The following is a 23,687-nucleotide window of genomic DNA, read 5'->3' as shown; positions in this document are numbered from 1 at the left end:
AGGCTGAGGCAGGAGAATGGCATGAACCTGGGAGGCAGAGCTTGCAGTGACCGAGATCGTGCCACTGCACTCCAGGCTGAACAACAGAGCGAGACTCCGTCTCAAAAAAAAAAAAAAAAAGATTTTTTACAAAATAATCCTAAACAGATCCTAATGAACCTATAAACTATGCAACATATCTGTAATTGGAGCCAAAGGATAGAAAAGAGAGAATGAAGCAGAAAAAAATTTGAATACATAATGATCAAAGTTTTCAAAATGTAATGAAATATAGAAATTTATAGATATGAGAAGCTCAACTTGCTGAAGGAAAATGATACCAGAGGGAAATGTAGATCCTCAGACAACAGTGAAGAGCATCAGAAATGGTAAGCTACAAAAGACAGTAATGTTTCCTTTTCCTTTTAACTTATTTATAACTTGTTTACTTTTAATATGCTGATATTTGGAGGTTTATAACATACAGATGTAATACATATAATAACTATAGCATAAAGAACAAGGTAGGTAGGATATGAGCCTATATAGTTGCCTTATTCTGCAAGCTTCTACATTTTTCATGAAGTGGTCCATGAAGTGGGCCGTGAAAAGTTAAAGACATGTATTGTAATCCCTAGAGTAACCATTAAATAAATAATGCAAAGAAGAATGGCTAAAAAGGCAATAGTAAAATATTTTACTATTCTAAATATTCAAATAATTTGTTAAAATTATATTCAAATAATTTGTTAAAATGCAGAAGAACAAAAAAAAAAGCTAGTATAATTACAATAATAAAATGATAGACCCAAACCAAACCATATAAACCAAAGATAAACCTGATAATTTGTTGCCCTGTTAATAACATTTAAATTGTTATCTGCTTGGGAATTCTACTTTTTTTTTTTTTTTTTTTTGAGACATTATCTTACTCTGTCATCCAGGCCGGAGTGCAGTGGTGCAATCATACCTCACTGCAGCATTGACCTCCCAGGTTCAAGCAATCCTCCCATCTCAGCCTCCCAAGTAGCTGGGACTACAGGTGTGCACCACCATGCGGGGCTAATTTCTTTTATTTTTGTAGAGATGAGTTTCACCATATTGACCAGGCTGGTCTCGCACTCCTGGGCTCAAACAATCTGCCTACCTCACTCTCCCAAACTGCTGGTATTACAGGTGTGAGCCACCATACCCCGTCCTGGCATCTTCTTACAAGGGCACTAATCCCAGTCATAAGGGTAGACCCTCATGAACTAATTATGTCTCAAAGCCCCCACCTCCAAATACCAGCACAATAAGCGTAGGGAGTGCTATGATAGTATACATACATAACATATATATATATGTTTTCATCCACAGTTCCTCGTTTATAACTCCCACAGTCCTTGTTATTTCTCCCCATGGCGGGCCATATAAACTAAAAAATATACTCTAATCTTCCCTGACCTTTCTGTCTCAGAGCTGGACATAAAGAAATTCTCTGCTACTATATCTGATTGTAGATCACAAGACCCCCATTTCAGAAGGGGCCCCATCCCATGACCTGGAGGAAGGAATGCTGCACAGAGAGGCCAAGAAGAATCTGAATCTGATCCTATTTATAGCAGGTTAGTCAGAAACACAAGTAAAACAACATGGGGCTTCCGACTGGCATGGGAAGTGGAGGACAGTCTTGTGGGACTGAGCCCTCAACCTGTGGGATCTGATGCTACCAAGTAGATAGTGTCAGAATTGAATTGAAAGATACCCAGCTAGTGTCCACTGCAAAACTGATTGCTTGTCTGTTGGTGGGGAGAAATCCCCACACATCTGGTCACAGAAATCTTCTGTGTTGATTGTGTTGTGAGCACAGAGGAAAAACAGTTTGTGTGCCAAGAGGAAAATTTACAACTTTAAATGCTTCTATTAACAAAGAAAGATCTAAAATCAGTGTTTTAAGCTTTCGTCTCATGAAACTAAAAAAGGAATACGTTAAATAAAAATAAGTAGAAGGAAAAAATAAACAATAGAATAAGAATAGAGAAAATTAACAAAGCCAGAAGTTGTTCCTCTGACATAATAAAATCGAATAAACCATTAGGATGATTAATCATCAAAAAAGAGAGAATATACAAATTACTGATTTCAGGAATGAAAGAACAGAGTTACCCCCAGATTCCACAGACATTAAAAAAGCAATAAGGAAATATCAGAAATAATTTTATGCCAATATATTCAACAATTTAGAGGAAATGAACAAATTTCCTTGAAAAACACAAGTTAAAAACCTGAAGCAAGAAACCTAACAAAAAACAAATGTCAAAAAAAATCTCTTATGAACAAAGATGCAAAAATCCTGGCAAAAATCAATCCTGCCAAAAGTACAAGCAAATCAAATCCAGCAACACATAAAAAGGATAACATATCATGTTCAAGTGGGCCAGCGAAACAAAGTTTATCCAACATTCAAAAATCAATCAATTAATCAGTCATATTAACAGAAAGGATAAAATCACATGATCACTTTGATATAGAATAATATTTGACAAACCCAACACCTATTCATGATAAAACTCAACAAGAACTTCCTCAATCAAATAAAGGATATCTGCAAAAGACCTATAGCTAACATTATACCTAATAATGAAATATTGAATTCTTTGCTTTTTAGATCAAGAAAAGGCAAGGATGTTCACTCATGATGTCATTTCTACTCAACATTGCCCTGGAGGTCCTAGCCAGTGCAATAGCATGAGCAAAAGAAATAAAATGCATAAAGATTGGAAAGAAAGAAGTGAAACTTCTATTTGAAGATTACATGATTAAATGATGCTAAAATAACTGGATATGCCTATGAGGAAAAAATAAACTTCAATCCCTACCTTACACCATATGTGACAATAAATCTGAGATGGATATAGACCTGAATATAAAGCAATTAACTATAAAGCTTCCAGAAGAAAACATGGGAATAGACAAGCTATGAAAAGCAATAACCACAAGAGAAAAAGCTGATCAATTAGACTTCATCAAAATGTACTACTTCTCATCAAAAAAACACCTTTAAAAAAATGAAGTAGGCAGACAGGGAGAAAATAGTCACAAAACATCCATCTGGCAAATGGACTTATATTCTGGATATGAAAGGAGCCCCTATTACTCAATGATAAAAAGACAATCCAATTTTTTTAAATGGGCAAAAGATTTGAAAAGATACTTCACAAAAGAAGATATACAAATGACCAAGAAGCACAAGAAAATATGCTCAACATCATCAGACATCAGGTAAATGCTAATTAAAATTACAATGAGATACCGCTACACACACTCCAGAATGGATAAAATTAAGAAGCATGACAACACCAAACATTGTTGGGGATGTGGAGCACCTAAAACTTCCATGATGAGAATGAAAAATGATACATCACTGTGGAGAAAAAGTCTTACAGGCTTGTTGCGGGAAGTCAGGGACCCCAAACAGAGAGACTGGCTGAAACCATGGCAGAAGAACCTGGATTGTGAAGATTTTATGGACATTTATTAGTTCCCCAAATTAATACTTTTGTAATTTCTTATGCCTGTCTTTACTGCAATCTCTAAACATAAATTGTAAAGATTTCATGGACACTTATCACTTCCCCAATCAATACCCTTGTGATTTCCTATGCCTGTCTTTACTTTAATCTCTTAATCCTGTCAGCCGAGAAGGATGTATATCGTCTCAGGACCCTGTAATAATTGCGTTAACTACAAAAATTGTACAGCATGTGTGTTTGAGCAATATGAAATGTGGGCACCCTGAAAAAAGAACAGGATAACAGCAATTGTTCAGGGAATAAGAGAGATAACCTTAAACTCTGACCGCCGGTGAGCCAGGCAGAACAAAACCATATTTCTCTTCTTTCAAAAGCAAATGGGAGAAATATTGCTGAATTCTTTTTCTCAGCATGGGATATCCCTGAGAAAGAGAATGCGCACCTAGGGGCAGGTCTCTGAACTGGCCCCCCCGGGGCATACCTGTCTCTTATGGTCGAGATTGCAGAGGTGAAATAAACTCCAGTCTCCCATAGCGCTCCCAGGCTTATTAGGAAGAGGAAATTTCCACCTAATAAATTTTGGTCAGACCGGTTGATCTCAAAACCCTGTCTCCTGATAAGATGTTATCAATGACAATGGTGCCCGAAACTTCATTAGCAATTTTAATTTCGCCTCGGTCCTGTGGTCCTGTGATCTCGCCCTGCCTCCACTTGCCTTGTGATATTCTATTACCCTGTTAAGTACTTGATGTCTGTCACCCACACCTATTCGCACACTCCCTCCCCTTTTGAAAATCTCTAATAAAAACTTGCTGCTTTTTGTGGCTTGTGGGGCATCACGGATCCTACCAACGTGTGATGCCTCCCCCGGATGCCCAGCTTTAAAATTTCTCTCTTTTGTACTCTGTCCCTTTATTTCTCAAGCCAGCCGACGCTTAGGAAAATAGAAAAGAACCTACGTGATTATCGGGGCAGGTCCCCCGATACAGGCTCTTAGAAAACTAAACATAAACCCACCCTAACCTGGCAATTCCAATCCTAGATATTTATTCAAGAAAAATGAAAATATACATTCACAAAAAGACTTGTATAAGAATGTTCAACTTTATGCATAATAGCCAAAAACTGGGAACAGCCCAGGTATCTGTCAATAGGAAAACAGATAAACTATTACATTCATACAGTGGGATACCACTCAGCAATCAAAAGAAACATACTACTGATACAACACATGGAAAAATCTCATTTCTCACAAATACGAATCTTAAATGGATTAATAAAGATTTAATTTTTTTCAGTTTTAACTTCTAATATAGTAAATACTAATAAACTCACAGAGCTCTTTGGGGTCTTCAATAATTTTTAAATGTGTAAAGGGGTCCATGAGACCAAAAAATTCGAGAATTTCTATTAGGTCACTGCAAAAGTAATTGAGGCTTTTGTCATTGACAGTAATGGCAAAAACCGCAATTACTTTTGCACCAACCTAATAGTTAAAGTTGAATATGAGCATGACCTATATTCTAACAATTACACTCCTAAGTATACACAAAAACCCTTACATTTCTGTGTACCAGAAGATGCACAAGAATGTTCACAGCAGCCTTATCTGTAACAGCAAAAACCTGGACAAAATGTCCAATGATTAAAGAATGGATAAATGAATGTATTCATACAGTGGAATTCTAAACAACAGCAAAAATAAATGAACTATATCTACATCCATCAACACAGTCAATTCTCAGGAGCATGAATGATACTAATAAGCACAATTTGTGTTTTTTAAAAAAAAAGCAAGTTGTGGAAGAATGTACATATAGTACAATTCCACTTATATAAAATATAAAACAAGCACACCTAAACAGTTTATTTTTAGGAATGCAAAGTGGTAAAAGCTAGGAAATGACAAACACTAAATTAAGTATACTGGTTATCTCCAGAGGAAAAGGAAGAAGATGGGATCAGGGAAGGACACAGAGGGTGCTAAATGTTTCTTCAATGATGACTGCTCTTAACCAAAGGACTGTCCTCCTTTATCAAGGTCATAATTCTCTTCATTTGTCAACCTTTAGGTTGGACTTTCTGAACACAAAACAGCCATCTGATTGGCAAGATTAATTAGATCAACTCTAGTGATCAATGGGATTTCAGAAGACAAAGTCAGATTGCCCTCATATCTGCTTGAAAAAAGAAATGAGGAAAAAAAAGGAAAAATTGCTACTCAGAAGGTGAAATAGCTTAGAAACCATAATGTTTCACTTCAGGAAAAGTATCTTATCTAGAATCTCTCCTTATCATTTTGTTTAAATGAATAAGTGAGTGAAGATCATAAAAACACAGCTTTTATAGCAGCAACAAGATTTTAACATGCATAGTTTTGGAGTTCTGACTCTAGCCAGTCCTTCTACTTGCTGTTAAAAGCAGCATGCTCTGAAAAGTTAAAGAACATATGTTAGAGCAAGAGTTTACATCTATGATGAGTCAAAGATTTTTTTTCCAGCTTCATAACTGAATTATTTCAACCCTGAGGTACTTACTTGCTTTCATTGGGTAAAATAACTCTTTTGAGTCTTGAGTACATTGCAGGTATAAATAAAATGATGCTTATAAAATTTTTTGAAATCTTCAGATGGGCTTATAAAAGTACTAATCTTTATTCTTTAGTCTCATCTTCTAAGAATAAAAGGCATGGTATAATATGACGTACTCTGAGTTTTCACAACAGAAAATCAAAATTTCTCAAAACTCAACTTCAGACACAGTTTTCAGTTATTTATTGCTGAATAACCATCACAAACTTCATGATTTTAAAACAAATTTATTATTACCTCTCATGGGAACAATATGAACAATAAAAAGTGCACAGGGTATTAATGTATATGTAAATAGCTTGTTTTGGCAAGAGTGAAATGTAAGTAGGGCAAGGAAACGAAAGAAGACAAGAGTTAAAAATAAACTGGATAGCACAATGAGATACAACCACACATCCCCCAAAACGACTAAAATTTGAAAGATTGACACTAAATGTTGACAAGGATGTGGATCAAATGCTCTGTGTGTAAAATGGTACAACCACTTTGGGAAAAGGTCTAGCAGTATCTAATAAAACTAAACATACACATAATCTATGACCCAATTATTCCAATCCTAAGCATTTACCTATGAGAAATGAAAATATATATCCACAAAAAGATCTGCCCAAGAATGTTTATAGCAGCTTTACTTATAATTGTCCACACCTAAAAACAGCCATGTGTCCATCAACAGGAAAATGGGTTAATAAACTGGTATATTCATACAGTGGAATCCTACCACATAGCAACATGGATGAATCTCAAAAACATGCTGAACAAAAGAAGCCTTACCCCAAATAGTAAATACTAGATAAGTCCATTTCTATGCAGTTCTAGAACAGGCAAACCTAATCTATGGTAGGGGAAAAAAAAAGAAATCAGAACAGTGGTTGTGCTAGAAAGAAGGGGTAAGATGGAGGTGGGGATTAACAGGGAAGGGGCATGAGGGAACTTTCCTGACTGATGGTAAAGTTCCACATCTTGATAGAGGTTGTTACATAGGTGTATGCATTTCTCAAAATCCAGCAAAAATAACTTAAGATTTGTGTATTACAGGCTGGGCGTGGTGGCTCATGCCCGTACTCCCAGCACTTTGGGAGGCTGAGGTGGGTGGATCACCTGAGGTCAGGAGTTCAAGACCATCCTGGCCAATATGGTGAAACCCTGTCTCTACAAAAAAATGAAAAAATTAACTGGGTGTGGTGGCATGTGCCTGTAATCCCCCGTCTCTACTAATAATACAAAAATTAGCCGGGTGTGGTGGTGCTCTCCTATAATCCCAGCTACTTGGGAGGCTGAGGCAGGAGAATTGTTTGAACCTGGGATGGGGAGGTTGCAGTGAGCTGAGATCATGCCACTGCACTCCAGCCTCGACAACACAGCGAGACTCCATCTCAAAAAAAAAAAAAAAAATTATGTATTACATTGAATGTAAACTTTACATCAAAAGAAAAAACCAAGGAAGTAAACTTTAATGATATGCTTTAGTATTTAGAGGAAAGCAAACAGATGTCTGCAGTTTACTTCGAAATGTATCAAAAAATAAAATGAACTGATGGATGGAGAAAGGAATGGAAAAATGAATCGGTATGTGATAAAAACAAGTATAATAAAATGTTAATGGTAGAATCGAGATAGTGGGTGAATGGATATTCACTGAAGAATTCTTCCAACTTTGTTGTATGTGTAAAAATTTCATCTAAAAAAAATGAAATGTTGGCTGGGTGCGGTGGCTCACGCCTTTATGTAATCCCAGCACTTTGGGAGGCTGAGGTGGACGGATCACGAGGTAAGAAGATCGAGACCAGCCTGGCTGACATAGTGAAACCCCATCTCTACTAAAAATACAAAAATTAGCCGGGTGTAGTGGCGTGCGCCCGTAATCCCAGCTACTAGGGAGGCTGAGGCACAAGAATCGCTTGAACCCAGGAGGTGGAGGTTGCACTGAGCCAAGATTGCACCACTGCACTCCAGCCTGGCAACAGAGTGAGATTCCGTCTCAAAAAAAAAAAAAAAGAAGTGCTTTTCATGCCATGTTAGAATTTGGTCTTTATGCTTTAGTCAATAGAAAGTCCTCAAAGGGAAACAGAAAAAGCACCTAATTCTCTAAGAAGTAATCAGTCAAGGTTTAAAGATATATCCACTGACTCAGAGAATGCAGTTACAAATGACAAATGACAAGCCAACAGCATGTGCAAAAGCATCAGGTTAAGGATATGTGACATATAGATAATCCAATTGAACCTCCCACAGAAAACATCTAAAAATCCTGAATTTAAAAACAAATCAAAGAAGGAAGAAAGAAGGGAGGGAGAAAAGGAGAAATGGAAAGTCCACCAAAGTAAGGAATCAAGTAGACCTCCCAAAATAAAGCTTTAACTGCCCCCGTCCCCACCTCCCACACCCTAGAAACTCAGGCAGGAGTTGATGCTGCAAACTTAAGGCAGAATTTTTTATCCTGGAAACCTTAGCATTTGCACTTAATGCCTTTTAAATGATTGGATGAGGCCATTCATGTTATTGAGGGTAATCTCCTTTACCTAAAGTCAATTGATTACAGATATTAACCACATTTACTAAATACCATCATAGCAACACCAAGATAACTGTTTGACTAAATAAATGGATATTATAGCCTAGCCGAGTTCACAAATAAAACTAATCACCACAGGAAAGGAAGCCACAACTATAATAAAGCATGGGTTAGTTTTGCTTCTTTTTTTTTTTTAACTTATTTTTATTAGATTCCACCCCAACTCATCTTTATTGAGTATCTAATATTTGCCAGGTACTTCACAGTGTGTTTTCACATGCATCCTGCCATTTAAGTCTCATAACCGTTCTTTTCATCAGTTTTTGTAAAATGAGAAAAATGATATTTGATAAGGCTAAGTGATTTGCCCAAAGTCACAGGCTCAACAGAGTGAAGTCCAGATAGGAATCTTGATTCTGATTCCAAGTCCAATGGCCAGCTGTTCCATTATACCATGTACTTTCCCCAAAATAAAATATCTAAGACTTTCATGCAACCATAAAATGCTTTTACTGTCCCTTTTGGATCTATCATTTTGCTGGGTCTTAAAATGTTTCTTCATGCCTTTACTTCTTTTGAATGTCCTGCACTACCTAAAACTCTCCAGGTGAGTTTTTTCCCACTATTGGAAATAGCTGGCAAAGGAACAAAGGTAGATTCTAAAAACTGAAAAAACAACTTAAAATCTTAACCTGAAATAAGAATGGAGTGGACAAGACTTTCATTTAAATACTATACTACGTATTCTATCTCAGTGATGTTCCCCAAATTACTGTTTGAGGAATTGTACTCTCCTTATTTACACACACACACACACACCACAATTACTGTTCCATTTAAAAAAAAAAAAATCAATCATTTCTTCCAAAATGTGCTACCAAATGACAATTCTTCCCAGTTAATACCTTTGAAGACTTGAGCAAATACTAAGATTAGATTTCCAAATGTACTTAGCCTTCAAGTACCTACTAAGCTCTAGCTGCTAACTACAGACTTGAGTCTAAAAGGTGATTTCATTTAAGCTTGGGAAAGGTACTAAGAGAAAATAAGGATGAAAATTGTTTCTGAAATAAAAAAGTTCAACTTAGCTCATTACCCAGAATGATCCTTTTCAAGCTTTCCTTCATATACAGGTTTTCGGCCTTCTGTTACTGTGCAGGGTAATCAACACCTAACTTGGTTTGCAAAGTTAGAAACCCAGGTTCCAGTACCAGCCCTGTGATCCTTAACAAACTGCTTATCCTTTTGAACTTACTTTCCTTACATACAAACAGAGATAACACAGAGAAAGGATATAAAAATGCTTTGTGTATGTTAAAGCCTTGCTTCTCCAAGTGTAGTCTCCAGACCAGCAGCACTGGAATCACCTGATAGCTTTTAAGAAATGCAGACTCAGCCAGGCGTGGTGGCTTATGCCCATAATCCCAACACTTTGGGAGGATCGCTTGAGGCCAGGAGTTCGAGACCAGCCTGGGCAACATAGCGAGATTCCCTGCATCTCTACAAAAAATAAAATAAAAAAATCACCAGGTATGGTGGCAGAAACTTGTAGTGCTAGCTATTCGGGAGTCTGAGGCAGGAGGATCCCTTGAACCCAGGAGTTTGAGGTTACAGTAAGCTATGGTCATGCCACTGAACTTCAGCCTGGGCAACAGCATGAGACCCTGTCTCAAAAAAAAAAAAGAAAGAAAAGAAAACGAAAAAAAGGAATGCAGACTCTAAGGCCACATTCCATGTCTACTAAACCAGAATATGTTTTTACAAGATTCCCAGGTAATCCACATACACATTAAAGTCTGAGGCCCATTGTTGTAAAGCACTTCATAGATGTTAGGTATCTTCACCATAATAAAACAGTTCATTAGAAACTTTTTGTTTGGAGAAGTCCCGTGATCTGGTAACCCATTAACAATATGACATCAACAATAATGACATCATCCTCCTCAGCTCCATCATTTTCCAGACTGAGAAACTACTAAACATGGATTCTGATCTAGGCTTCACCACTAATTTTCAATGTAATCTTAGGCAGACCACTTCTTAAGGTCTTTTTCCTTATTTGTAAAATGAGAACATTAGATCACCAGTTCCCAACATAAAGTCCCTGGACTCACTGGGATCTAAAAAAGTGGTAAGGGAGGAAGGCAGGGTAGTGTGGTAGTTAAGTGCATAGTTTTGGGATTAAATGGCTACTTCAAGACTGGGTGTGGTGGCTCACGCCTGTAATCCCAGCACTTTGGGAGGCCAAGGCAGGCAGATGACCTGTGGTCCAGAGTTCGAGACAAGCCTGGCCAACATGGCGAAACCCTGTCTCTACTAAAAATATAAAAATTAGCTGGGGGTGGTGGCACGTGCCTGTAATCTCAGCTACTTGGGAGGCTGAGGCAGGAGAATCATCTGAACCCAGGAGGCAGAGGTTGCAGTGAGCCAAGATGGCACCACTGCACTCCAGCCTCCGTGACAGAGCGAGACTCAGTCTCAAAAAAAAAAGTTCAGCCCATGCCAGGGTTTGGGGGGTATAGTTGGGGGATGAATAGGGGTGGTGGGTGGGGAGAGGGGTCAGATATGCCTCATTACACTCTTTGGAGTTCAGGCACACAATTGACCAGCATTAAAAAATAGAGATCCTAAGACTGACAGAACAGACTTTTTGTAGCAACAAGATACCAAATTCCAACCTGACTCTAATATACCATCACATGATAAATAGCAAGGCCCTGAAACAAATCAAAGTACTTTAGCCAAAATATATTTTTTGACATAATTTGAAATGGCCCTGCAAAGCTGTCTCTTGTAGAGGAAATTTACATTCTATAGAGAATTCCCTTCCCTTTCCAGCTCGTTTTCTGATCCTGAAGAGATTAGCTGACAGTCTAGCATCTTTTAAAGGTTTGAATAGGAAACATTTGCCATCTATTGCCTCTAAGGGCAGCCATCAATGAGACTTCATCTACATAATAAGAACCTTGGTCTCTAAAACCCCTTATCTTAACCCAGATACTGATTGCTATTGATTCCACGGATTTAAATAATAACTTAACTCTTTCAACCAATTGCCAATCAGAAAATCTTTAAATCCACCTATGACCTGTAAGCTGTAGCCCCCTACTCACCACTTCAAGTTGTCCCACCTTTCTAGACTGAACCAATGTATACCTTACATGTACTGATTGACATCTAATGTCTCCCTAAAACATAAAACCAAGCTGTAACCCAACCACCTTAGGCACATGTTCTCAGGACTTCCTTAGGCTCTGTCACAGGTCGTGATCCTTAACCTTGGCAAAATAAACTTGTATAGTATTCCACGGTGTATATGTGCCACATTTTCTTAATCCAGTCTATCATTGTTGGACATTTGGGTTGTCCTCTGTAGGGACATGGATGAAATTGGAAATCATCATTCTCAGTAAACTACTGCAAGGACAAAAAACCAAACACCGCATGTTCTCACTCATAGGTAGGAACTGAACAATGAGAACACATGGACACAGAAAGGGGAACATCACACTCTGGGGACTGTTGTGGGGTGGGGGGAGGGGGGAGGGATAGCATTAGGAGATATACCTAATGCTAAATGACGAGTTAATGGGTGCAGCATACTAGCATGGCACAGGTATACATATGTAACTAACCTGCACATTGTGCACATGTACCCTAAAACTTAAAGTATAATAATAATAAAATAAAATAAAAATAAACTTGTAAATTGACTGAAACCTTTCTCAGATACTTTTTGCTTTACAATATATACTTAAAACAGATGCGTTTTATTGTAAGTAAATTATACCTCAAAAAGCTAATTGCAAAAATAAAACAGGAAGAGAGAGAATGAGAATGCACTCTGGAAGTCAGAAAGCATGAGTTTAAATCTTCGCTTTGCCACTTGCAAAGTGGAAAACTTTAGACAAATTATTTAATCCCTCTCTGCCCTAAAATTTCCAGATCTTTAAAACAGGACTACAGAACCTAAGTTAAGAGTTGTTGTAAGAATTGTAATAAGAGTTATTATCAGATAATACACTCATAGAACTTTGTACATTAAACCCCATAAATGTTAGCTATTATTATTTCTATTGGCTATTTTTAATATTTCAAAAATCACATTTATCCACAAGAAGACTGTAATGAAAATATTATGCTGTTTTGTTTTATATCAATGCATTAAACTAATTAGTGGCTGTTATCTCATATAATCATTACAGCATGGTAATAGTATCTAGAACTTATCTGATTGGGTTACATGTACCTTTGATTAATTAAAACAGGGATAAAGTACATTAACAATTGTAACTTATGTAGGAGTAATAACAAATTAAAATTTATGTAAGAGTGACAATAAATTCATGGCACCCATGAAATAAATTTTTTAAAAGGTTTCTTTATAATGAAAAGGTTAAAATAGCTACTCTGCTACCACATCGTCCAGCAGTTCCACCTTTGGAGTCTTGAAGAGATATTTGTGCACCCATGTTCACAGCAGCATTATTCACAATAGCCAAGTAGAAGCAACCCAAGTGTACACTGACAGAAGAATGAATAAAAAATGTGGCCCGAGCATGGTGGCTCACACCTGTAATCCCAGCACCTTGGCAGGCTGAGGTGGGAGGATCACTTGAGCCCAGGAGTTTGAGACCAGCCTGGGCAACATAGTGAGACCTCATCTCTACAAAAATAAAAAAAAAAATAGACAGGTGTGGTGGCGTGCATCTGTGGTCCCATCTGCTTGGAAGGCTGAGGTGGTGGGAGGATCACTTGAGCCCAGGAGGTCAAGACTAGCCTGGGCAACATAGTGAGACCTCATCTCTACAGAAAATAAAAAAATTAGTCAGATGTGGTGGCACACATCTGTGGTCCCACCTACTTGGAAGGCTGAGGTGGGAGGATCACTTGAGCCCAGGAGGTTGAGACCAGCCTGGACAACATAGTGAGACCTCATCTCTACAGAAAATAAAAAAAGTAGCCAGGTGTGGTGGCCCGCATCTGTGGTCCCATCTACTTGGAAGGCTGAGGTGGGAGGATCACTTGAGCCCAGGAGTTCAAGATTAGCCTGGGCAACATAGCGAGAGCTCATCTCTACAAAAAATAAAAAAAATTAGACAGGTGGGGTGGCATGCATCTGTGGTCCCATCTACTTGGAAGGCTGAGGTGGGAGGATCACTTAAGCCCAGGAGGTCGAGGCTACAGTCAGCCATGATCACGACACTGCACTCCAGCCTAAGCAACAGAATGAGACCCTTTCTCAAAAAACAGAAAATGTGGCAAATACATACAATAAAATATTATACAGCCTTGAAAAGGAAGGAAATTCTGATTGCTACAACATGGATGAACCTTGAGGACATTACACTAAGTGAAATAAAACACTCACAAAAAGACAAGTACTGTATGGTTCTACTTATATGAGGTACTTAGAGTAGTCAAATTTATAGAGACAGAAAGTAGAAAGGTGGTTGCCAGTGACTAGAAGGAGGAGAAAACAGGGAGTTGTTTAATGGTTACAGAGTTTTAGTTTTGCAAGATGAAGAGTTCTGGAAATTGATTGCCCAACAGTGTGAATGTACTTAACACTATTGACTACTGAACTGTATGTACATTTAAAATGGTTAAGAAGATAAATTTTATGTTATATGTATTTTTCCATAATTAAAAATAAATAAATAGCTGGTATGGCAGCTCTTGCAGCACTAACGCTATAAAACCTTTATGAACCTATCTATGCTTTAAGTTTGTAATAAGCGATCATAGCACCTAAAACAATTAACTGGCAGTCTGACTTGGATGCTGTCTGCATATATCAACTCAAACTGTGTTTTTCCTCTGTTCTCACAACCCAACAATCATCACAGAAGACTTCTGTGACCAAATGTGTGTGGGGAAACCCAATCAGTTCTATAGCAATCAGTTCTACAGCAGACACCAGCTGGGTGTCCTCCAATTCAATTCCAACATTATCCACCTCGAGATAGTGTCAGCTCCTACAGGTTGAGGGCTCAGTCCCCAAAACTGCCCCCTTCCTTCAGACACCTGTCCCAAGTCCGGGGCTGGGGCTAGTGCAGCTTACAGAACCCAGGGAAACAGGTTTATTAGTTTATTACAAAGGATATTTCAAAGTTTACAAATAAACAGCCAGAAGAAGAGATACACAGGGGCAGGTTTGGAAGGGTCCTGAGCACAGGAGGTTCTGTCCCCATAGGTTTGGAGCACAGCACCATCCTAATATGTGGATGAGTTCTTGTTCACCTTCCTGTCAGCCTCCCCATGTTCAGCTATCCAGAAGTTCTCCAAACCCTGTCCTCTTGAACCTTTTATGGAGACTTCATTGGATAGGCATGATTGAAGCATGAACAACCATGCTGAAATATGATTGGACAAAAAAGGTATAGTCTAATATTAATAGACTGAATGGGGAAACCCAGCAAAGCCTGTCTGTTCAGATTCCTCTTGGCTTCTCTCTGCAGCATTCCTTCCTCCAGGGTATGGGGCAGGACTCTCTCTGTAATGAGGGTCTTGTGACCCACAGTCAGATTAGAGTCCTGCCTTGGGTAGGTGAAAGAAGGGCAGGGGAAGATCAGAGAGATAGAGATTCTGTTTCCTGAGGCCTGCTTTGAGGCCTACAGTGCCCCAACATTATAATAAAAGACTCTAAAAAGGGATACGAGAGTTATGAGCCAGGAACCATGGGCTATACACACACACACACACACACACACAAACACACACACACACACAGACAGATATATTAAAACTAAACTCTTTTGTACACTCAATTTGTCCTTCCATTTGGCCTTCATTCTTCAGTTGACTTATGAACTTTTGAGTTATAATTTGGAGGCAGTGCTGCTTGCCTGTCAATAACCTTCAGAGAAAGGAGCATCTTCCTTCATATGACAGGGATGTCACCTCTGCCAGCCCAGAGTCCCAAGACCAAAAATGAAGCCTGAAGTGTGCTCACTAACTTCAGGTTGCTCTTCAGGGAGGATGGTAGGAAGGAACCTGAGAAAAGGAAAAGAAAAGAAATATAGCAAAGGGCTACAAGCAGTCAAATGCTTTTCATGGCATATCTGTATGGCAGAGGTAGCTGATTAAAGCCCCTTTTGTCTTGTGCTGCAGCAGTAAGGAAAAAAAAGACCTTGTTCCCCCATCTAAGTGAATCCCATAGTAAAGGTATAGAGACTGAGGGCTGCCCTACTTTCCTTCTGCCCACTTCCTATGAATAGGACGGGGAGAGGGGCAGCAAACCTATGAGAAGGAACAATACCTAGCTTGAACCATTCTCACTCATGGATAAAAGGATATGGCAAGATGATCATACAAGCTCATAACAGCCATTCTTCCCATCCATGAAAGTCATACCAACCAGGTTACCTCCTCAGACTGAGGTAAGCCCTATAAAAACCATAATTGGGAATTTTCACGTATTTTTTAGCTTTCTTTTGTTTATTTATTTTTATTTTTTAGCTTTCTGATAAATAAACCCTTCCTCATAATATGTCAATTCTTGGACATTCCATGATCAAATACGTTTTCGGGAATGCATTTCACCTGAAAGAAATAAATGTGACTGTTTGTACTTGTCTGTTCATACTCCTGCTGGCCTCTCAGCTACTTTTCTTTCTTTTTTTTTTTTTTTTTTTTGAGACAGAGTTTCACTCTGTCACCGAGGCTGGAGTGCAGTGGCACAATGTCAGCTCTCTGCAACCTCCGCCTCCAGGGTTCAAGTGATTCTCCTGCCTCAGCCTCCCAAGCAGCTGGGACTACAGGCACACACCACCACACCTGGCAAATTTTTGTATTTTTAGTAGAAACGGTGTCTCATCATGTTGGCCAGGCTGGTCTCCAACTCGTGACCTCAAATGATCTGTCTGCCTTGGCCTCCCAAAGTGCTGGGATTACAGGCATGAGCCACCATGCCTGGCCCTCTCAGCTACTTTGAACAGAGAAGCTGTCTTCAAATGGTTTTATAGTCTTAGTCAGTGACAAAATAGGTACTCAGTAAATATCTGCTGAATAAATAAAACATTTTGAATGACTTTTAACCAGGTAATTCTTTTCTGAACACCCATATTCACAGCAGCATTATTCACAATAGCCAAGAGGTAGAAGTAACCCAAGTTTACGCTGTCAGAAAAATGAATAAAGAAAATATGGCCTGGGCATGATGGCTCACATCATGAAGCTGTAGGTAAATCTTATTCCCCTCCATTTCCCTTTATGTAATATTTCTTCCATTAAACCAACAGCACCTGAAACTCCACTTCGTATAGATAGTATGTCTTGGTAGAAAGAGCTGTGAGACCTAAATTTGAATACCATTTCTGCCTCTTAATAGCTGTATGATGTTGAGCTGCTTATTTAACTAACTTCTCCAAGACTCAGCGTCCTTCTCTTTACAATGGGATAACAACATCTAACATTCCTTGATAGGAATGTTCTGAGGATTAGAAATACACAGTCTTCACTTTGCAGGGTTCCAATATGCTCAAATTTCAGTTATCATAGTTTAGTTAAATAACACCAATTACCCAATGACACAATTCAAATTTCAGTTACCACTGTATACTAATTGTGAGTAGCTGAATATAGTACAAACTTCACTGCTACAGCTTAAGTCCACAAATCACTATACAAATAACAGAAGTACATCACCATCAGTGACCAACCAGGTCACTTCTTTCAATGTCTGTTGGTGATCAGTCACAGTGAACCTGGTACCAGTTATTCAGTTCACGTACAGAAAGCAAAGCATGTAGTTGAGTTGCCTCCTTGTCTCCTGGTGATAAACTTATGTGGCATGTTACACAACTGAGCAACAGAAGGAGAGAATTGGCCAAGAATGATGAAAGGGTAGCAGAGAAACAAAAATATATAATGTTGGAAGTGAAATTCCAATCAAACATGAACAGAAGAAACAGCTGTATAGAAGAAATAGCTGACCATAAGAACGCTGACGCTACTGCCATTCAAGGGACTCTAAATATGTAGTCTGAGGGGCTGGGTGCAGTGGCTCACACCTACAATTCCAGCACTTTGGGAGGCTGAGGTGGGCGGATCACTTGAGGCCAGGAGTTCAAGACCATCCTGGCCAACATGGTGAAACCCCATCTCTACCAAAAAAAAAAAAATACAAAAATTAGCCAGGTATGGTGGTGCGTGCCTCCCAGCTACTTGGGAGGCTGAGGTGGGAGGATCGCTTGAGCCTAGGAGGCACAGGTTGCAGTGAGCCAAGATCACGCCGCTGCACTCCAGCCTGGGCGACAGAGTGAGACTTCGTCTCAAAAAAGAAAAAAAAAAAAAAAAAGATGCTGGGCAAGGTGGCCAACACCTGTAATCCGAGCACTTTGGGAGGCCAAGGCAGGTGAATCACTGCAGGTCAGGCGTTTGAGACCAGTCTGGCCAACATGGTGAAACCCCGTCTCTACTAAAAATACAAAAATTAGCTGGGCATGGTGGTGCACTTCTGTAATCCCAGTTATGTGGGTGGCTGAGGCACGAGAATTGCTTGAACCCAGGAGTTGGAGGTTGCAGTGAGCCAAGATTGCGCCACTGCACTCCAGCCTGGGTGACAGAGCGAGATTCCATTAAAAAAAAAAAAAAAAAAAAAGCAATCTGAGGAATTCAGAGAAAGAGAAGGCAAACTTATCAACATAAATGCATAAAGCAGTTGTGGTGAAAAGGATAAAGATGTCCCAGGAGAAATTATACTAACAAAAAAACCTTTGCATTAAAGGAACTCTCGGAGAGATTTCACAATCTTAAAAGTGCAAAGGATAAATTCTGGAAGCTGATACAAATTAGAAAAGCATTCATGAAGGGATAGTACTCATCCCGGCTGGGCATGGTGGCTCATGCCTATAATCTCAACACTTTGGGAGGCTCAGGTGGGAGGACTGCTTGAGCTCAGGAGTTTGAGACCAGCTTGGGCAACATGGCAAAACCCTGTCTCTACTAAAAATCCAAAAAAAAAAAAAAAAAAAAAAATTAGCTGGGCATGGTGGCACACACCTGTAGTCCCAGCTATGGGGTGCTGAGGTGGCAGGATTGCTTGAGCCTGGGAGGTCGAGGCTGCAGTGAGCTGTGATTGTGCCACTGCACTCCAGCCTAAGCAACAGAGGGAGACCTTGTCTCAAGAAAAATCCAAAAACCTGTTGGCCCTCATTAGTGTAGGTGTAGCTGGCTAAAAAAAAAAAAAAAAATTAATTTAAAAGAAAAAAGACAACTGGGCATGGAAGTTCACGCCTGTAATCCCAGCACTTTGGGAGGCTGAAGCAGGTGGATCACTTGAGGTCAGGAGTTTGAGACCAGCCTAGCCAAAATGGTGAAACCCCGTCTCCACTAAAAATACAAAAATTAGCCAGGCGTGGTGGCATGTGCCTGTAATCCCAGCTACTTGGGAGGCTGAGGCAGGAGAACTGCTTGAACCCAGGGGGTGAAGGTTGAAGTGAGCCGAGATCGCGACACTGCATTCCAGCCTAGGCAACAGAGAGAGATTCTACCTCAAAAAAAAAAAAATACTCATTCCATATTATGAGTTATGTGACAAAAAGGCAAGCACTGTTTTAATTACTCTTGATAAGTGATTTTTATAAACAAAATAGTTTATTTCTCAATGTTTTTAATGTTTTAAAGTGTACTAAATAAATATGCTTACTTTTTTCATTTCCCTATATATTCATAACCAACAGTAAGAGAGTTTACAATGTTTGACAAAAAGTTTTAAAGGTCACAGAACAATCATAACTTTTCCCATTTATTATTAACATAGTGTTACCTGGTTTTAACTTGCACAGTCATTTGTGTGGTCCCACACTACGATGCAAAGCAAGGACTGCCTGTACCTCTAACTTCTGGTAGGTCAAGGGGCTTATTATTTCACAATGAGAGACCTTTTCCTCTGGTCTTTACAAAATGCTCACACAAAAGGAATTTAAACTGATCTTGGCTGATGCTAGGAAGACAGTTTTCAGGTGCTGAAAGTGACTGAGAACTACTGCCATATCTGAATATGCAATTCCCCAAACTCTTCATTATTCCCTAAAATACATATATTCTAATGCTGAAAGATAGTTGAAAGATGGTTAAGTAAACTGAATAGTTGTTCAATTTGTCCTTTGTGATAGGACAGTATTTCATATCTGTCTTCCTTTCTTGAATATAGGGGCAAAACAATGAATGTGTGATAGAAGTAATGATGGAGAGGTAACATGGATAGTAGCTTTAGAGTCAGACCTCAATGTGAACACTATCTCTACATCACTTACTGTAATCTTAGGTAACTTATTTCTTAGAACTTCAATGTCCTTATCTTTGAAATGGGGATAATAATACCTTCTTTTTGAAATTACTGTAAAGATCAAAAGAGATAAGATATATGAAGTGCTTAGCAAAGTGTAGTACAAGTGACCACTTAAATAATAGCTATTATTACATTATCCTTAATATTACCATCAATACTATCGTTAATGTAAATACTATCATGATGTTAAAATTGCACTTGCTTTAAACACATATTTTAAACATATTATTATTAATCAGCATATTTTTCAAAGATCAAACTATCTTAGTCCAAGATATATTATTATAGGATACTCATGACTTGCTACAGTAAGATGACTTGACCTCAACTTCCTCCAGATGATTTTCTCCCAAGGTGCATGCGCAAAGGGCTGCAAACATTCACTCATCCTCTTCTTGCAACCCCTCTCATTCCTATGTCAAAACCCTCCCTGCAGTCTGCTCAGAGTTTCCTCTTCTGAGCACACTGAGAACAAATGTCATTTCCCATTTCTCAGAGCTATCTGCCAGAACACAGTATCTTGCTCTCTCATAGTCCACATGACTTACCGCCAGTTTTCTCTCTTCGCATTTTTTATATTTTTTTTTGTAGAAATAGGGTCTAACTCTTGCCCAGGCTGGAGTGCAGTGGCACAATTACAGCTCACAGCAACCTTGAACTCCTGTGCTCAAGTGATCTTCCCACCTCAGTCTCCTAAGTAGCTGGGACTACAGGCACAAACCACCATGCATATCTAATTTTTTTTATTTTTTATGGAGACAGGGTCTCACTATGTTGCCCAGGCTGGACTCAAACTCCTGGCCTCAAGCAGTCCTCCTGCCTTGGCTTCCCAAAGTGCTGGGATTACAGGCATGGGCCACGATGCCCAGCCCAGTTTTTTCTTTTGATTTGAATCCAAAACCTTGGTTCTAAACTAAGAGTCATTATTACCTACGTAGACCCATAAAGCTGCAACTAAGGCCAGCCCCTTTTCTCTATTAAATAATTTTTCCTTCGAAAATATTGAGTTCATTGAACAATGTCTTATTTAACACTTTCAGTGACAGAAAGTCCTCTGTCCCCCAAGTCAACCTTTCCCATATCATTGGTTAGAAGGTTTTTCCTTACATTGAAGCAAACTTTTCCCCATTACAGTTAGTTTCTGCCCATAGGCCCTAATTCCAGATTCTAAATAAATTAAAAAAAAATTATTCTATATGATAGCCCATCCAATATTTGAAGCCTCTTGAATTCCTCTTTTCCATGTTACACATTTCCAGCGCAGAGTGCATGGTTTTACGTCTCTTTCCTCGTGGTCATGGTTCTCTGGACCAGGCATGGGCTTGCCAAAGTGATCTAACAACAAACTGGTAAAGCGCTTCCTTTGCCAACATGTGGGTTCCCAAGTAATTGCATTACAAATGATCCCTTTGCCCATATTTCTCCATGATTATGTAAAAATTATTAATTTAATAGTCCAAGAAATGTGACTCTTAGCCTAAATCATGGTCATAAGAGAATAGTACTAAAGTCCTGAAAACTGCAAAAAGTGTTCTGTTTTTTTTTTTTTTTTTGAAACTTAGCCAATTACCAGAACAGAATAAAGTGGGACCATTTGTCATGATACGCTTGCCTCTTTCCTACAAAGCCATGCACAGATGCCTGGGAGCAGGACTCAACAATGAGAAGGTTAGCTAAGAAGAGTTTCACTTTACGTCCTGAGAAGTAGATCCAACTAAAAGAAGGCAGTAATCATTAGCCAAAGGATATTCTTTGCACTTTGCCAGAGGCAGGTACCTAAAAGAAGGATCAAATATTGTGCTCTCAAAACCTGATTAAATGATAGAAAAAGAAGTGGCAGATTTCTCCTAGCCTGGCAGGAAAAATAGTCTAGGAAAACAGACAGACACCCACACAGGCACACAGAACAAGCCCAACCTGACCAGCAGTGCCTGACAGAGCAGCAGCTAAAGAAGAATTGTTAAATCCTCAGAAGGTGCAGTCGGTAGAAGTAGTGTCCTCAGATGACCCCTAACTCCTAGATAGTTGGATAGGACAGAATGGAGCAAGGGACTTGGTCCTCTGTGCTCTTGGGAGCCTGGCAGGGGCAGAAGGTACAGACTAGGTGCAAGATGCCTTCGACTCCTAGTGCAAGATGACAGTTGAATAATCATACTCAGAGAGCAGATGACCTCTGGTACTTGAAGACATCCTGGGGGATAGGGGTGGGATGGTTCAGATCTCAGACTAGTGAAACTGTTCCCCGGAGGTGAGCGAGGAGGTCTAATATTCCAGTGAAAAGGGAAGGGAAAGACGGTAGAATTCTCACGGACTGGGGGAAAGACGAAGCTAGGAACGCTCCCCTTCTGATGGCGGCAACAGCAGAGCAGGTGTCCTGGGCCCTCATTCCAAGGGGCAGGGTCCTCCACTCTCCCAGCCTGGCCCCACTCCGCTCTCGGGCAGGAATTCCCATTCCCAACCCGGCTCCTCAGGCTTTCCCCCTTAGGTCCAGCAGGGGCTCCCCACTTCCCACTGCTCTTCTGCCCCCCCAATCCTCAGGCCCCCTTCCTCCCTCCCAGACCCCGGCACTCCCCCCACTACACACTGGACTCCCGGCCCGCTCCTCTCAGCCTCCCGCTGGCCCAGGGCGCCGCATTCCAGCTCCCGGGGCCAGGCCTGGCACCTCCCCTCGCGGCCAGGTTCGCCCTTTGCCTTCCTCACACGGCGTCTCCTCAGCCCGGTGCCCTCTCGCCCCCACTCCCCTCCTCAGGCCACACTCACAGAACTCGGCGATGTACCAAGTCACGGAGTAGTTCTCCTCGCACCAGTCCAGCGTGGAGGTCGTGGGGCCCCAGAAGCCCTCCCGGTCCGCGGCCGGAGCCATCACGCCGCCGCCGCCGCCCAGGCGCTCCGCTCACTGTGCCGGGTGAGGCTGGCGACCAGGCCGGCTCCGGCCCAGCCCGCGCGCTCGCTCGCGCCCCGCCCTGCCCTGCCTCCCCGAGGGGCGGGGCCTGGCGCCGTTACTGACACTGCCGTGACGGAGGCCCCGCCCACCGGCGCCAACGGGCCGCGGGGCCGGGCCAGGCCCGACCTGGCGCAAGGCCCACTCGGAGGGCGCCGGCTGGCCCCGCCCCTCTTCACCCTTGGGCGGGGCAGGGGCGTGATCCAGGAAGGAACCGCGGGCCTGGGCTTACTGGCCGGCGTAGACACGCCAGTGGCCGTAGGTTGGGGATTCCTGACATCCCAGAGGCTATTCTGTCGGGATGTGCCAGAGCCTCTATTTGTGTGCGTGTGGTTTGATTTAATCCGGGCGGGGGTGGGATGAATACTTCTATCAAGCCCTTGCTTGATTAAACCTGTACAGCGAAGCGCCTCTATGTCTTCCATTGAGCCACGGGCCTCAAATGGAGCCCCAAAACAGAGCACCCCCAACCAATCCCCGCGATTCTCAGGAAATAAACCGTGATTTTCTGATAAAGGTGTAAGTGTCTCTTCGGTACAAAAGGAAAGGGTGAACAACCCAGGACCGAAAAAAAAAAAGTAGATTCTGAGATCCTAAAAAAAAAGAATGCTGCTAGCTGGAGCACTAAAGCAAAGTTTCCCTGCTTCGTTTGGGCCTCCAAGCGCAGAGGTTTCCACGTTCTAACTATAATTGTGCCCTGCTCTTCAGGCAACCAACAGCCTACCTCTACTTCCAACTTCAAAAGTCTAATACTCCCAGCCCCCGTCTGGGAATATGGTAGACGGCAAAACCCCGTGTCTACGAAAAATACAAAAATTAGCTGGGCGCAGTGGCTCAGACCTGTGGTCCC

The 23,687-nt window shown here is 40.6% G+C and overlaps 1 protein-coding gene across 1 annotated transcript in view; it reads right to left on the bottom strand.

Annotated features, from left to right (window-relative positions):
• Nucleotides 1-22,871, bottom strand: part of ACER3 (alkaline ceramidase 3) — a 162,595-nt gene extending 139,724 nt beyond the window's left edge. Inside the window, exon 1 of the mRNA XM_054437810.2 lies at nucleotides 22,657-22,871. Within this exon, the coding sequence (XP_054293785.1) occupies nucleotides 22,657-22,759 (103 nt within the window). The 5' untranslated portion in view covers nucleotides 22,760-22,871. The remainder of the gene's footprint in view (nucleotides 1-22,656) is intronic.
• Between the last annotated feature and the right edge of the window lie 816 nt (nucleotides 22,872-23,687).

Source organism: Pongo pygmaeus, chromosome 9, assembly GCF_028885625.2.
Source record: "Pongo pygmaeus isolate AG05252 chromosome 9, NHGRI_mPonPyg2-v2.0_pri, whole genome shotgun sequence".
NCBI lineage: Eukaryota > Metazoa > Chordata > Mammalia > Primates > Hominidae > Pongo > Pongo pygmaeus.
Note: the sequence above shows the minus strand (reverse complement) of the source record. Positions and strands in the feature narration are given on the sequence as shown.